The sequence below is a fragment of the Lethenteron reissneri genome, chromosome 5 (assembly GCF_015708825.2).
Source record: "Lethenteron reissneri isolate LAM-NWPU_2019-01 chromosome 5, ASM1570882v1, whole genome shotgun sequence".
In the NCBI taxonomy this organism is placed as follows: Eukaryota; Metazoa; Chordata; class Hyperoartia; order Petromyzontiformes; family Petromyzontidae; genus Lethenteron; species Lethenteron reissneri.
Window position 1 is genome coordinate 6,710,927 of NC_083783.1, and position 14,980 is coordinate 6,725,906.

General features: G+C 48.8%; 1 protein-coding gene across 3 annotated transcripts in view; it reads right to left on the reverse strand.

Moving 5' to 3' along the window:
- LOC133351810 (kelch-like protein 9) overlaps positions 1 to 14,980 on the reverse strand; it is a 72,497-nt gene that overhangs the window by 18,076 nt on the left and 39,441 nt on the right. For all 3 annotated transcript variants that reach the window (XM_061567372.1, XM_061567352.1, XM_061567362.1), the window contains exons 3-4: positions 13,472 to 13,604; positions 2,935 to 3,131 (exon numbers count right to left, since the gene is read on the reverse strand). In XM_061567372.1, coding sequence (XP_061423356.1) covers positions 2,935 to 3,131; positions 13,472 to 13,604 — 330 coding nt within the window. The remainder of the gene's footprint in view (positions 1 to 2,934; positions 3,132 to 13,471; positions 13,605 to 14,980) is intronic.

A 14,980-nucleotide genomic window follows, 5' to 3' on the forward strand; every position in this document is an offset into this window, starting at 1 on the left:
GGGCGTACGATTTCCTGCCTGCAATGTTATCCATTTAGCCAATCAGCGAACGCAGTAAATCTTTGCATATATATAGCCAATTACCATCTTAGGATTTTCTCCAGTGCACTGCAGTCTCTAATGGGATCACTAAATTATCTCAATCTGCATATTCTGGCAGGCTCGTTAATTTCGCCTCGTCAGTCAGTCGCGCTTTGGTTTTTGGCGAGGTAGCGGTGTCTAAACTAAAAAATGAACATTTTTTTATTTTCACCGGGTAAGGTCCTGCTGGGAAGTTATGCAGCCCTTTTTTTCAGAAGCGACTGCCCGTCACAAATGACAGCTCAGCCACGTGGCTCGTTGCGTGGAAATTGATAGCAACAGCCAAACACTCGAAACGCCTGTCGTGGTCATCGTCACGCTTTCAATTATTTTTCATTCACTCGTCGACACCATTGGCTGAAATAAAATAAATCAAAATGTATGTTCACGTGCTAATTTGACGAACAAAATTAGGGCTGGGCAAGCGGATGCCGTGGTTGTTCAAAGTGGCGTGCTGTGGACTTGCTACAAATTACTTGGTGCTGCTGCGCTTGCAGTCGTGCACAAGCACAATAAACAAAAGACAAAGATCCCCCGTATAGCTTTAACAGGCTGATGGGGCAAGTCGTGTTAGCGAGCACCTATGAATGGCGGAACGGCACACCAGGGGTGGGTGGCCAGGGTCCACGCCTGGCCGAGTTTGTCTCCCGAGTGGAGGTATTTACACACCGCACCAGGTACTCATTTGAGGCCGAGTGGACCTAGGGGAAGCCCAGGACCGGTTCAGATAATAGTCACTTGTGTTGGCCGTGAGCAGGAATCGAACTCGGACTCGGATGTCTCCCGAGTGGAGGAATTTACACACCGCACCAGGTACTCATTTGAGGCCGAGTCGACCTAGGGGAAGCCCAGGACCGGTGCAGATAATAGTCACTGGTGTTGGCCATGAGCAGGAATCGAACTCGGATGGGCAGGTTCGTAGCGCAGCATAGCGCTAACCGCTACACGACCGCTCCCGATACAGTTAACAAAACAATACTCAACAGCATCACCAGGCCTCCTTAGCCAGTACCAAAATATAATAATAGGAATCATGTTTAGATTAACCACAATACTTGCAGTCAGAATGCAAAAAAAAAAAACACACTGGTAATTTATGCATTGTCATTGAAACTGATTGGTCCACACCAGGGACAGCTTTCCAAAAAAATAAAGGGGAATAAACCCTATAGAGTCTGAATGACGTCATTTAGATTCTGTCTTCTCGACAGACCTGTTCTCCACCTGAGGACGGTTGCTTGCGTTGTGGCCCAAACGTCGTGAGAATTATTTTATTATGTTTTATTTTTATTATTTTATTATTATTTCCATTCTACGTGACTTTACCGAAAGAAGCAAGTATGAGACGCTTGTTATTGTTAAGGCCGCAGTGTTATTGACGAATCTGTTGAGTTTCATTTTGTTTTGGTCACTACCTGCTTCAGTGTCACGGCGAAACAATCTGAACGTGGCTCTGGGCCGGAGTGCGGATTTTCGTACTCAAATGAGTTTCTAAAAGTAGCAGCCCCCTTACCCGACCCGGCGTGGCTCAGCGCTGTAAACCACAGGCGACGCGTCGCGTTAATGCATCGACGAGATTTACGCTCTGCAAAATTAAAAAGGGGCCACCACAAATTACGACACAAATAACACAAATGACGGAGCTTCACTTCGGCGGCTACGGCTGCAAAGAATAATAGCAACTTATTGGTTCTTTCGGCAAAGTCATGTAGAATGGAAATAATAAAATAATAAAAATACTACATTATAAAATATTTTTTATTATTTTATTATTTCCATTCTACGTGACTATACCGAAAGAACCAAGAAGATGAATCCCTGCAGTCACGAAAGCTTTAAATCGAAATTTAATAATAGCAACGACAAGGAAAAATACATCAACCGTGTGTGTCTGCACACACGGACAGCAAGCGCTGGGAGGTACGTGGTCCAGAAACCAGATGCGGAAATTCCACATTCCCATGCCGGGAGTGGATCTGCGGCACAGAGGCTGGCACACTCTGCTACGAACCCAGCCACCCCCGAGTTCGATTCCTGGCTATGGCTCACGTCAGTGGCGGGTGATAAATGAGCCACTCCTGAGCTCACTCTTCATCAACCCGCGCTGAACAACACGGTGATGTATGGTCAAGTGACCCCAACAAGACCGCGCGGTGTGAGGGAGGCCTTCGACCAACGGTGGATTTACAAACAGCTGAACGTGTATTATCTGCGTTTTCCACAATAGAGGTTTTTGGGTTAGATCGCGTAAATGTCTAAATGTGTCCATATTATTGGTTCTTTCGGTAAAGTCACGTAGAAGGGAAATAAGAAAGGAATAAAAATAAATACATAATAAGATGTGTTTTATTTGTTATTATAATAAGATATGTTTTATTTTTATTATTTTATTATTTCCCTTCGACATGACTTTACCGACAGAACCAAGAATATGAATCCATGCAGTCACGAATAGCTTTAGATCGAAATATATAAATGCGTCGTTAAACCCGCCACCACCCAACACAGCCAACTGGTAAGGGTTATCACGTAAACAGAACGTGGCCAATTCGTCACTAGTACAGCACTAGTGTGTAGTGTGTATAGTAGTGTATAGTAGTGTATAGTAGTGTATAGTGTAGTATACTAGTACAGCACACCGGTGTGTTGGAGAGCCAAGCCACAACATTTGAAACCATTGGGGAGATTGACAGCTGCTCGATGATGATGGGGGGGGGGGGGGTCGTTGTGTCTTGTCGGGGAGGGGCCGCACATCAGGCCGTCAGGGGCCACCAGTGCCCCGCGGGCCTCGCAACTGCCGTGGGGGGGGGGGGGATGGGGGAGGCCGAGGAGGGCGGCGGGAGGGGGCAGCACCTCGGAGATGAGGAAGTCCTTGCAGAAGGCGAGCACGGGCAGGATCTGCAGGAAGCTGGCGGCCTCCAGCGTGTCTGCGAGCGAGTCCATGCTGAGCGGCAGGCGCGCCGTGTAGATGAACGCCACGATCTGACGCAGCCCCGCGGCGCTCACGCCGTGCAGGCGGATGCAGCCTTGCTCCTGCTCCATCATTCCGCCTGCGAGACGGGAGCAGGGGCAGCACGAGCGGCAGCAGTATGAGCGGTGCGAGTAGGGGCAGCAGCAGGAGAAGGAGCAGCAGCAGGCGGAGCAGCAGCAGTAGCAGCAGAGTAAGAGCAGCAGCAGCAGAGTAAGAGCAGCAGCAGCAGCAGAGTAAGAGCAGTAGCAGCAGGAGGAGCAGCAGCAGCCGTCACTCAACAGCAATTTTAATTGATGTAGCATGTAAATTCAGGCGCATCATGTTTACATCATGCAGTCCCTCGAGTGCATTGTTCCACCTGATTTCTGCACAACAGCAGCAACAACAACAATAGCAACAACAACAGCACCAGCTGCTGCTGTTGCTGATTTCAGCCGTCACTCAACAGCGATACCAATTGACACGGGCGTCAATTTTCATCTCAAGTCCTGTTCACCGTGGAGCTCTGCTTCTGCTCCATCATATCGTCTGCTGTACCAACAACAACAGCAACCGCGATCGACCCCAAACGGAACTGTTTGTGAATTGTAATATTGGTCGTGAAATCGTACGCCAGAAACGACACAACAGCATCGTATTGCGACCCCCACATTAATTGACCCTTAACATTTTTTGCCCTCTTGCATATTAATTTCTGTTTTAAATAACAATTTTTTTTTCGATTTAAAGCTTTCGTGACTGCAGGGATTCATCTTCTTGGTTCTTTCGGTAAAGTCACGTAGAATGGAAATAATACAATAATAATAATAATAAAACATAATAAAATAATTCTCACGACGTTTCGGCCACAACGCAAGCAGCCGTCCTCAGGTGGAGAACAGGTCTGTCGAGAAGACAATTGAGAATTATTTTATTATGTTTTATTTTTATTATTTTATTATTTCCATTCTACGTGACTTTACCGAAAGAACCAAGAAGAAGTTTTTTTTTTTAATTAAGTTTCAAAGCATTCAATGGCAGTCACAAGACCACCCTGTACATTCGTGTGGATAAATAACTCCCCATTACCAACGAGCCATCGGAAGGGCCTACAGCCAGCAGCGGACAAATTAAATGTCCGTGCATCGTCGTTGTTACAAACATTACTGGTGGTTACTGCCTGGGTTTTCGCGCCTTTGAGCTATTACCTTAATTGTAAAAAAGGAAAAATCGTTAATGAAGAACGCTGCGTTCTTTTGTTATTTGTGCTCGAGCCGCACTGCCAATGGGCAGTCCCTTAAGTATATTTTAAATTTACATTTCAATTAACTCATTCCTCGTAACCACAGCCAGTACACATTGGCAAAAGACGATGCTGACGGCTGCTGCTGCTGCTGCTGTGTCCAGCCCAGATTGAACTCGCCACGTGCCACTCCCCAACAGCCATAATGCCCCTGCTATTGGGGGTTGGGATGGAAGGGGGGAAACTACGGTAGGGTGGCTTTTTCAGGTCAGCTCCAAGCAAAAAACGATCGGTTATAAGGGATATACCGGGTGCTTAAAAAAAGGTGCAGCCCTGCAATTTCTCACGCCACCGCTTGGCGGAACGTGCCTCCACCGGTGGGAACTGCAATATTTTTCTGCAATATTTTGCTGTCTTTTCTTGGATTTTCTGTTTGCACATAGTCACTTTAAGATGTTTTCTTGTTCACGTTTTTGTTTTCTGTTTGTTGCGGTTGCACCCGATTCAAGAGCCGAATGGCTCGCAGGGCTATACCTTATAAATGAACTTGAAACTTGAACTCCCGAGAGGGCGCACTCTCTCAGAGGGTGTTTTCTGGCTTCGTCTTCCACGCTGGAGACGGCGGGAGTGACCCGTCGCTTTATCCCACCGCTCGCAAACCTGCCAAGCCCCGACTCGCTGTTGGTGCATCGCTGTATAAGTCCTGCTGAGTGGACAGTGGCCAGGAGGTTGATTTTAGACGCTCGTAAATAGTTTTAGTTGTTACTCTTAGGTTTTTTCTGTAAAGTCACGTAGGTAAAAAATAAATAATACATTTTTAATAATATAAATAATAATAGAAATAAAATTATAAATCACGACGTTTCGGAGGCAACACAAGTCTCCGTCATCAGGTGGAATTTTGCCTCACTTGATACAGTAAATCTGGCTGTGACGGTCCCACCTGATGACGGAGACTTGTGTTGCCTCCGAAACGTCGTGATTTATAATTTTATTTCTATAATTATTTCTATTATTTATTATTATTATTTATTTATCATTTTATTTATATTATTTCTACTATTTCATTTGTATTATTTATTTTTTACCTACGTGACTTTACCGAAAAAACCTAAGAGTATCAATTCTTGCGGTCACGAAAGCTTAAAATCTAGAATTCGTTTTTGTTGTTGTTTTAAGCTGCTGGGGCGCTGCAGTCCTCGAAAGTAAACTTCAAATGCGCTGTGGGGACGAACAGCGCCTGCTCGCAAATTGCCCTCTTTGTGCCCAGGGTCTGGAAAATAACTCTCACGCGGCCGCTCTCCCCCTACCGTGCCGCGATGTCCCGTGTGGGTGCTTTCGTTATTTTTTTTGGTGTGAGCTGCTTCTGGTGTTTACCATCCGATCCCCGCCCGAGATGATTGATGACCACCTCCCGGTTGGATGCAAGACGTGACCCCCCAAACCCCCGCCCCCCGCTGCCCCCCCCCACTGCCCCCCCCCCCTCTCGCTGCCCCCCCGCCCTCCGCTGCCCCCCCCGCAGCCCCCGCCCCCCCGCTTTTCCGCAGCGTTCAATGCTGCAGGTGTCACAAATCGTTTGGCAGGGCCGTAACACGCACGCGGCACAACGACGATAAACAATAAACAAGATAAACAATCAACAATATAACACCTCCCCGTCAACAACGACAATGGAGCTCTCCTCTCGTCTCCCCGGAACGGCGCAGGTGCAGCTCACGAGCCGAGGGGGATTGTGCGTGGCCTCCATCCGTTGTCCCAACATTGTCTGAACCGGCGGTGGTCGAGAGTGGTGTTAACATTTAATTGCAGCTTTTTTCCTCCCCCTCTCCCCTCTCCCCCGGCTATCGACGAGGACATTCAGCCGGGCGTAAGTGCCTAATTACTATATGGTGCAATTATTAATTGCAACAATTGGGCCTTCTGCATTAGCACGGGCGGCTCCTGCTCTCGGTAAAATAAGCAAGTGCCGGCTGGATCGATGGAACGGTGTTTATCCGATTATTGTTTCTCATCAAACACAACAACGGCGCGTTCAACTTGTGCATCCGTGGCTAACTCGGCACCTATTTCACTTATTTAATGGGACAATAAGTCAACAGAAACGCTTGCGCCAATTTAGTTGACGGAGCTCCGGCGAGACGAGACCATGGGTAGGTGCTGGGTGGCTTGTCGCGACGCGCGTCGAGGGACCGTGATAGGTGCGGTGGCTTGGGGAAGCCCCCATCCAGCATTGGATTGACCAAAGGCTGCTAGTGATGATGGTGATGAATTTATATTCCAAGCGCAGCAGCAAGCCCAGCGTTCGCATGTCTGTGAGGACCAGCTTAAAAGCTTTTTGCGATGCAGGGTCATTGCCTGAAACGTTGGGCGGTGTTATTAACACACGTGCTTTTAGTTCTTCATTTATGTTTGTGCACCAGTGCCAACACATCCATCGCCTGTTTTAGTTTTTTTTTTTTATAGGGGTGGGAGGTAAAACGAGTAAAACAACCAGGAGCATGCAGCTGCTCGTGACCGGCACAGAGCTGGCTGACTGTGGGCTTTTGCTGGGTGCGTTACAGGCCATTTAGGAATGCTGCCACGCTGTTACGGTGAGGGCTCTGGACTTGCAATCTAAAAAATGCGCCGTTTCGATTCCAGGTCCCAGCAGCACAGAAGTTGAAACAACAGCGGAAAGTTTCTGAAAACCCGGCGCACATCTGTGCACACTCGTTTTGTTATTTCACCAGGTAAGGCTCACTGAGCTATGTAGCTCTTTTTAAGAAGCGACCTGGCCACAAATGATATCTCAACGAAGTGGCTTATCACTGTGGAAATTTATAGCAGCCAAATACTCTGAACGCGCGTTCACTCTATATGTGGAGGGAAAACCCGTAGGACTCGGAGAAAAATCCACGCAACCACGTTGGGAGAGAACATGCAAACTCTAAATATACAGCAGGCGTCAAGGTCGGGATAGAACCCACTACCCTCTGTATACCAGGCGAGGTAGTTTAACATCTCGCCACCGTGGCAGCCCACAGTTGGTTCGATCGGCAGGTTGCGTGTTGTGGGGTAAAGTGTGGGTAATCGCACATTTGCCAAGACGTCTGGCTAACACACTCAAGAGGTGGGCCTCTGCAGAGTTCCTTCCCACGTGCAGTAACGCGAGCAAGCCGTACCTAGCCCATCTCTTCGCAAGTGCAATGCAACACTGCTTCTTTCTCTGCCTCATTCATTCCACGACGCCCCACGCTTTGTAACCCGCTCGATAGTCATGGCCACACCGAATCCAAAGAAGAAAGTAACAATCCCAACAGCGCAGCGCGCGAGCGAGGCAGTTGAGAGGGCTGGGGGTGGCGGCTGACGGCTGCTCTGCTGCACTGCACCACGAGTAACGGAGAGGGAGGGGGAGAGGGGGCAACGGGGGGGGGAGGGGATATCGGCCACTGAACGGCACGGAGGGAGGAGAGTTCGTCTTGCCCCAGCTTGCGAAAAGTGAGGTTCTTTCCTTTACCTAGGATTCCGAAGATACCGCACCACCACCGGGAAAGTACCGCAATAAAACAAAAACATCGAACGCCAATGAAAGGGCTGGCTTGTGCGGAGATGCTGTGGGTGGGTTCACTCTCCACACTCGGTTGCCACGTTTTGTTTACGCGACAAACCTTTGCTAAATTTCGATTTAAAGCTTTCGTGACTGCAGGGATTCATCTTCTTGGTTCTTTCGGTAAAGTCACGTAGAATGGAAATAATAAAATAATAAAACATAATAAAATATTATTTATTATGCTTTCATTTTTATAATAAAATAATTATTTTATTATGGTTCATTTATCTTATTTTATTATTTCCATTCTACATGACTTTACCGATAGAACCAAGAAGATGAAACCCTTGCTAAGTGGCTGCGTCGGGTGGTGACGGATTCTAACGACTCATTCATACTCACGCGATCTAACCTTGGTGGCGACAGCCCACGAACGTGTTAAACTGAGCAGCAGCAGCAGCAGCAGCCTGCGTTTGCCATGCACTGCTGCAAGCAAGCGCGCGCGCGCGTTAGACACGCACGAGTTTTTATTAGCCGGCGCTGTTGAGCACTCAACACGCCGTGGTCCGCCTAGCAACCGCTGCGCTCGCTCAACGGCGCCGGCGCTAATCCTGCCAATTTTCGTCGCAATGTCCCCAACTCTGCTGGCAGGCAGGGTGCTCATTAGACTTGGAATGATTCACCACCACCACCACCACGTCTCCACCACCACCACCGTAAAACAAGCCTCGCATCGGTGTCTGCCGATGTGAGGATTGCTTTATTCCAGGCCCTGCTGCTTCCGAGTGTGACGGTGCCACCGTTCGCACGCAGCGCTGGACCTTGCGATCTACGCATGAGTGGCCGCCGGTTCGATTTCTTCTCCCGGTGCTGCAGGTTGAAACGATGGGGGGGGGGGAGGAGGGGCAAGTTTCTTAAACCCCCCCCCCCCCCCCTAACTTCTGTCCACCCCAGCAGTGTAAATGGCTACAGCACTTGCGTATAGTGGGGCAAAGTGTGGGTAACTCCACTTCTCACGTCTGGCCAATTGTGGAAGAGTAGGCCAAATACTCTCGCATGAGGGGGGGGGGGGCGGGGCTCCCTAAAAGTGTCTCGAATTGAGATCCTGTCTACCGACGGTGGCTAGAGAGAGCAATTGCAGGGCTGCGCCTCTACCTTCAACTACCTTTCAATATGTTGCGAGGGAACATGCTTTTTTCTCTTACATTTGCCACTTGTGATGTTTCACTCTGCATATTAATTCGTAATCACTCGAGAAACCCTCGCTGCTATTACGTTTAACTCGTGCATTTAAATTCGCCGCTGCAACGTGCTTCTTTTAAAGCACACCTCCACTTACAGAGACGTCTTCTGCTTTCTGTGGGCTACCACCTGGCGTCCGATGTTGTAGCCCCACAGCCTATGAAAGCTGCTATGCCTGGCTGTTGCCCATCCAAGCAATTATCCAGGCCTAACTCCGCTCAGCTTCCGAGATCGGACGCATTCTGGCCGATTTGGTTCGCAAGGCGGTTGCATGAAGGGGTTTATATACAAATTGTCATTTTAGTCCACAGCCCACGGGGTTAAAGCCTTACATATGCCTGGCACCGGTTACGGATGAGCGGACATGCCATCTAGAGATGGTGCAGAATAATTATACAGCACCGCTTGAATGTGTTAAGATTCGCAAACAAAAAGCACTTTACTTTTACCGACGCGTGCGCATTTTCATTTCCCCTCCGCTATTTTCGCCCTCCACCACCAAATCGGCGAGACGCGTTCACCCCCGTGCCACTCAAAACGCCCGCTTATGTAATGCTGCCCCGATTAGCGCCTGGCTGGGGCTGTATGGCGGTGCTCTTGTGCTTCGTACGCGGGGCGGAGGTGGAACGCGACGCGCCGGTTGCAATGATTCAGGGAATATCGACTCACAAACAAACATTATAATGTGGTGGTGGTAGTAGTGGCGGAGGGAGTGGGTTTTACAACAACAACAACAAAAATCCGTCGGATTTCTGAATCGAAGCGATCGAGTCGTACTTTCAGGGAAAACTATTTTTTTCCCCTTCCCGTTTCGCGCGAGCTAAGGTCATTGATTGCGGTGTTTGTGTGTGGTGGGTTTTGTTTTTGTTGTTGTTGCGTAGATTGTTTGATTATAACTTTTTGGCACCGCGGTGCCTCGAGAAGCTGATCGTCTGTCTGGATCGTGCCGTGCCACGTGGTGTGTACCCTGGTGAAACGGCATCGTGGTGCGTGCCGGGAGGGGGGCGGTGGTGGTGTCGGGGTTATCCGGCGGGGCGGTATCGATCTGAACGCTGCAACAGACTCTCAGCGAAAAGAGAGACCGGTGAAATCAAGGCCTCCAGGCGATGTGGCCTTAACCCCACGTGAAATGTCTTCTCTCGTGGAAACTCCCGTCTGCCCAGGTTAGCCTCCGAAGGGCTTACAGATGCAGTGTTCATTTCATCAAGCGCTCCTCGCCGCTGTCCGGCCGAGTCACGCGATAAGAAAACAAAGAGAACACAACAACAACAACGACAACAAAAACGACGAAAGCAACGGCACGAGTAGAACTCCGGCATGCGTGGGAGCAGTGAGATTAGTGGCAGAGCAAAGCAGTCACCTTGGCCAGACAACTTGCGCAGCTTTCTCCTCTGCTGGCGACGTGAATCGTTAAAAATTACTCACGTGCGCGAGAGCTCTCGGTGTACGTACGTGTGTGTGTGTATGTGTGTGCCGAACTTCGTTCGCGCCGTACGTAGCCCCACCGTGCTAACCGGAGGTGCGTTTCATGGGGGGCGGTTAGCGCTACGCTGCGCTACGAACCCGGCGACTCGAGTTCGATTCCCGCTCGCGGCCAACACCGGTGACGATTATCTGAACCGGTCGTGTGCTCCCCTAGGTCGACTCAGCCTGAAATAAGTACCTGGTGCGGTGTGTAAACATCGCCACTGGGGAGACAAAGGCGGCCGGGCGTGGTGCTGGCCACCCACCCCCGCGTGTGCTGTGCTGGCCTTTATAGGTGCTCGCTAACAGCACTTGCTCCCAACAATCTTTTAAGACTTCACGGGGGATATTTGTGTTTGTTTAAACTTCTTTCGCACCGTACGTAGCCAACCGTGCTAATCGGGAGGTGTGTTTCACTGTGCAAGTGAAACTCCGTCGTATTCGTTTCGTATCCGACGTGATGTCTGACAGTTTGACTCTATTGGAGGATAGCCATTATCCGTAATCTTTGGAAAAACTGACTCGTGATATATCCACCCTGGACTCACTCCGTTTAGTTGCGAAGTGACGCGGATAATCGGATGAATTTAGCGCTTACAGGTGGCTTACCTGTGGACAAACGTGAACAATAATAATCTTTACAATAATAATCACTAAGCATTTTCGGCCGACCAATGTATGAAGGCCTCGCCACACCGTGTTGGTCAAAGGGCCCCCCGTCGTCACATGGCATCACAAAAAGTCAGACCCCCCATAAAATGACTTCACAAAACATGCTTCAAATCGCTTTATACCAGGGGTCGGGAACCTTTTTTGACTGGGAGAGCCATAAAAGCCAAATATTTCTAAATATATTTCATTGAGAGCCATATAGTATTTTTAACGTATAATAAATTAAATATGGCTTACTTTTAATGCGACTTCTGGTGTTGCATGGTTTTGCTGATGGCCTTGTAGTTCATACGACGTGGTGAGGTTGAGCTTCGTGCAGGCGTGACCCGTGAAATGTATCTTCAAAACTAATTTCTGTTAACTTTAAAATTACACAAATATTATTTAGCAATATCACAAGTATTTTAAAATCAGTTCCAAACTGATTTTTTTTATTTTTTCAACTCAAAATTGTCTGGGAGCCATATGCCGTCACTGGAAGAGCCATATATGGCTCGCGAGCCATAGGTTCCCGACCGCTGCTTTATACTATTGTCATTTTAGTGCGTATTTAATGTGGCGCTGCACTCTGATGTTGTAGGAGAAAACATTTATTAAAAAGTCTATTTAATCAAGTAGAACGTTTTGTCTACATTTATTTAAAGTTGCGCATTTTGATGTGACGTCACATTTCTCAAACCCCCCACCCCCCCTCGTCACACATCGTCACAAATGTCTGACCCCCCCCCCCCCCCCCAGGTGCGTGACGTCATTTATGAACGGCCCCAAAGGTTTTTTTTTTCCACCATGTTTCAGCACGGTGGTCATTCGTCATGATTTCCGGTTCACTCCTCTTATCCGCGGGTCACAAGACACGCGGGTGACAGGGCCTCAGATAAGCGAAATTACGCTTCGTTGCCATTGTACTGTGAGCCCCATTCCTTTGTATGCTGTTGGCTTGGGGGGGTTTGGCGGGCCACTCCACCCCCATTCCCCGTTCACGAATGTTGAGCGATAGATCTGATTTGGAAACGTGCGAAAGAGGAGCACGTTTCTCTTCCCCCACTCCCCTCTCATCGGGTTTCGGACCAGTATCGGTCCATGGCCCGGGAATTGGGGACCCCTGGTATCGAGGCAGCAAGATCTGCCCTCCTGGGTTTCTAAAGCCAGTGTCAGCTGACGACGCTAGCGGGTAGGATGATTGACAATTACGTGAGCTTCCAAAGCCGCGATAATGATGCACCGAGGGCTGGGTCCCACCGTGCCAGTGCTTGCTGCGTGGACTGCGTTCTGCCATTGCTGTTGCCTGTGTGAGTGTTCAACGCGTGCACGTGGACGCTGCTCAAGCCAATTAGATCGCTACTGAGCAAGGTGTACACGGCCGTACAGAGTTTAGTTTGTTATTCTAACCCCTCCCAATTCCACGCCACCCCCCACAGCGCTCTTGCGATTAGCGCGGTTGGCTACGTACGTTGCGAAATGAGTTCAATATTCATATTACTACTATAATTAGCCAAGAATGTCTGTTTGTGTGTCACGCGCGTGACGTCACTCTACGTCGGCCAGCCCCCCCTCATTAATAATCATGAACAGGTTACGTCCTCTACATTGACCCCCCCCTTCATGAATAATCATGAGCGGGTGACGTCACTCCACATCGAACAGCCCCCCGTCATTAATAATGACGAAGAGGTTACGTCTTCCAAATGGACCCCCTACCCCCATTCATAATAATTAGCGGGTGACGTCACTCCACATGGGAGGGCGAGGCGCCTCCTCCCCCCTCCTTGGCGTCAACTTACAACCGTCACTACAAAGGCAGAACCCTCACGTCACGTGATCTCCGCTATTGAGACATCGAAGTAAAAAGGACGTCATGATGAACAAGGGATTATAACCTTTACATGAAATAGGTCTGTGTCACCGCGCCCTTACAAATTGCACACGAATTGATGCAATCATTATCACGTCGCAGTCTGCTTTTCGCTTGCAAGTTTCAGATTTACTGCAATACACACGTCCTTGGACGGGCAAAAGGCTCGTGCTAAAATAATTACTCCTGGACCTACGGGGATCTCTTGCTCTCTTTCTCTCTCTCTGGCCCGTAGCATGCAGCTGTTACTCACTTTGGCGACAGTGTAGTCGGCTTGCTGATGAGTGCCAAAACCGCGAGGCCGGTCTAGAAATGTCGTATTTTTGTTTTAAATAAATAAATAAGATGATGACGAACAATGAGGATGGCAATAACGACAATGGTGGCGATGATGATGATGATGGCGACAAATGGCGACGATGTCGACGATGACCTCACCTGTGAACATGGCCTTGAAGTAGTCACTGGCGGAGGCCATCATGGCCCTGTGCACGGGAAAAGCCTCGTCTCCGTCTCCTGGCAGCAGCGTCACGTCGCACAGGTGACCCTCGGAGCGCAGCCGCTCGAAGCCCTGGGCAGGCCGAGGAGAGGAGGCAAAGAGGTCAACGGAGGAGGTCGTCGCCGCGGCAATGACCTCCGCCACGTCCCTTGTCGGTTTTGCGCGCCGGTCACAAGAATCTCCCTCGGCCCATGTCGATGTTTCTGTCGGTGGAAATGTTACTCTTGGGATGGGGTTTTTTGTTGTTGTTGCTGTTGTTGTATCAATGGATGACTTCATTCGGACCAATCTTGGCCCTGGAGCATGTGAGCGATAAGCTCGGAGACAAGGAAGACGAATACAACACGAACATGGGGGTCCATTCCTAAGCCTTAGACCAGTCTTAAAATACCTGAACCTTAGGCCAGTCTTAAACACCTGAACCTTAGACCAGTCTTAAACACCTGAACCTTAGACCAGTCTTAAACACCTGAACCTTAGTCCAGTCTTAAACACCTGAGCCTTAGTCCAGTCTTAAACACCTGAACCTTAGACCAGTCTTAAATACCTGAACCTTAGACCAGTCTTTAAATACCTGAACCTTAGGCCAGTCTTAAACACCTGAACCTTAGGCCAGTCTTAAACACCTGAACCTTAGACCAGTCTTAAACACCTGAACCTTAGACCAGTCTTAAACACCTGAACCTTAGTCCAGTCTTAAACACCTGAGCCTTAGTCCAGTCTTAAACACCTGAACCTTAGACCAGTCTTAAACACCTGAGCCTTAGTCCAGTCTTAAACACCTGAACCTTAGTCCAATCTTAAACACCTGAGGCTTAGTCCAGTCTTAAACACCTGAACCTTAGACCAGTCTTAAACACCTGAACCTTAGTCCAGTCTTAAACACCTGAGCCTTAGTCCAGTCTTAAAAACCTGAACCTTAGACCAGTCTTAAACACCTGAGCCTTAGTCCAGTCTTAAACACCTGAACCTTAGTCCAGTCTTAAACACCTGAGCCTTAGTCCAGTCTTAAACACCTGAACCTTAGACCAGTCTTAAACACCTGAACCTTAGACCAGTCTTAAAACACCTGAGCCTTAGACCTGTCTTAGACACCTGAACCTTAGACCTGTCTTAAACACCTGAACCTTAGACCAGTCTTAAACAACTGAGCCTTAGACCAGTCTTAAACAACTGAGCCTTAGACCTGTCTTAGACACCTGAGCCCAGAACGGCAATAACATGTCACCACCCTCCCCCAAATAAAATTCCACCTCCCCCCACCATGAACTGCTTTGATGAGTTCGGTGTGAAACTTTTGCCTGAAATCATCGGTGCCTCGTGAACTACCCGCCGGGAACGTCAGAATGTTCATCTATACCCAAAAATGAAAGATGTGAGGGAGGATGTGGAATAAAAACAAATTGTCCAAGCCAGTGTTTTTTTTTAAGTGTAAATGCATTGAAGGA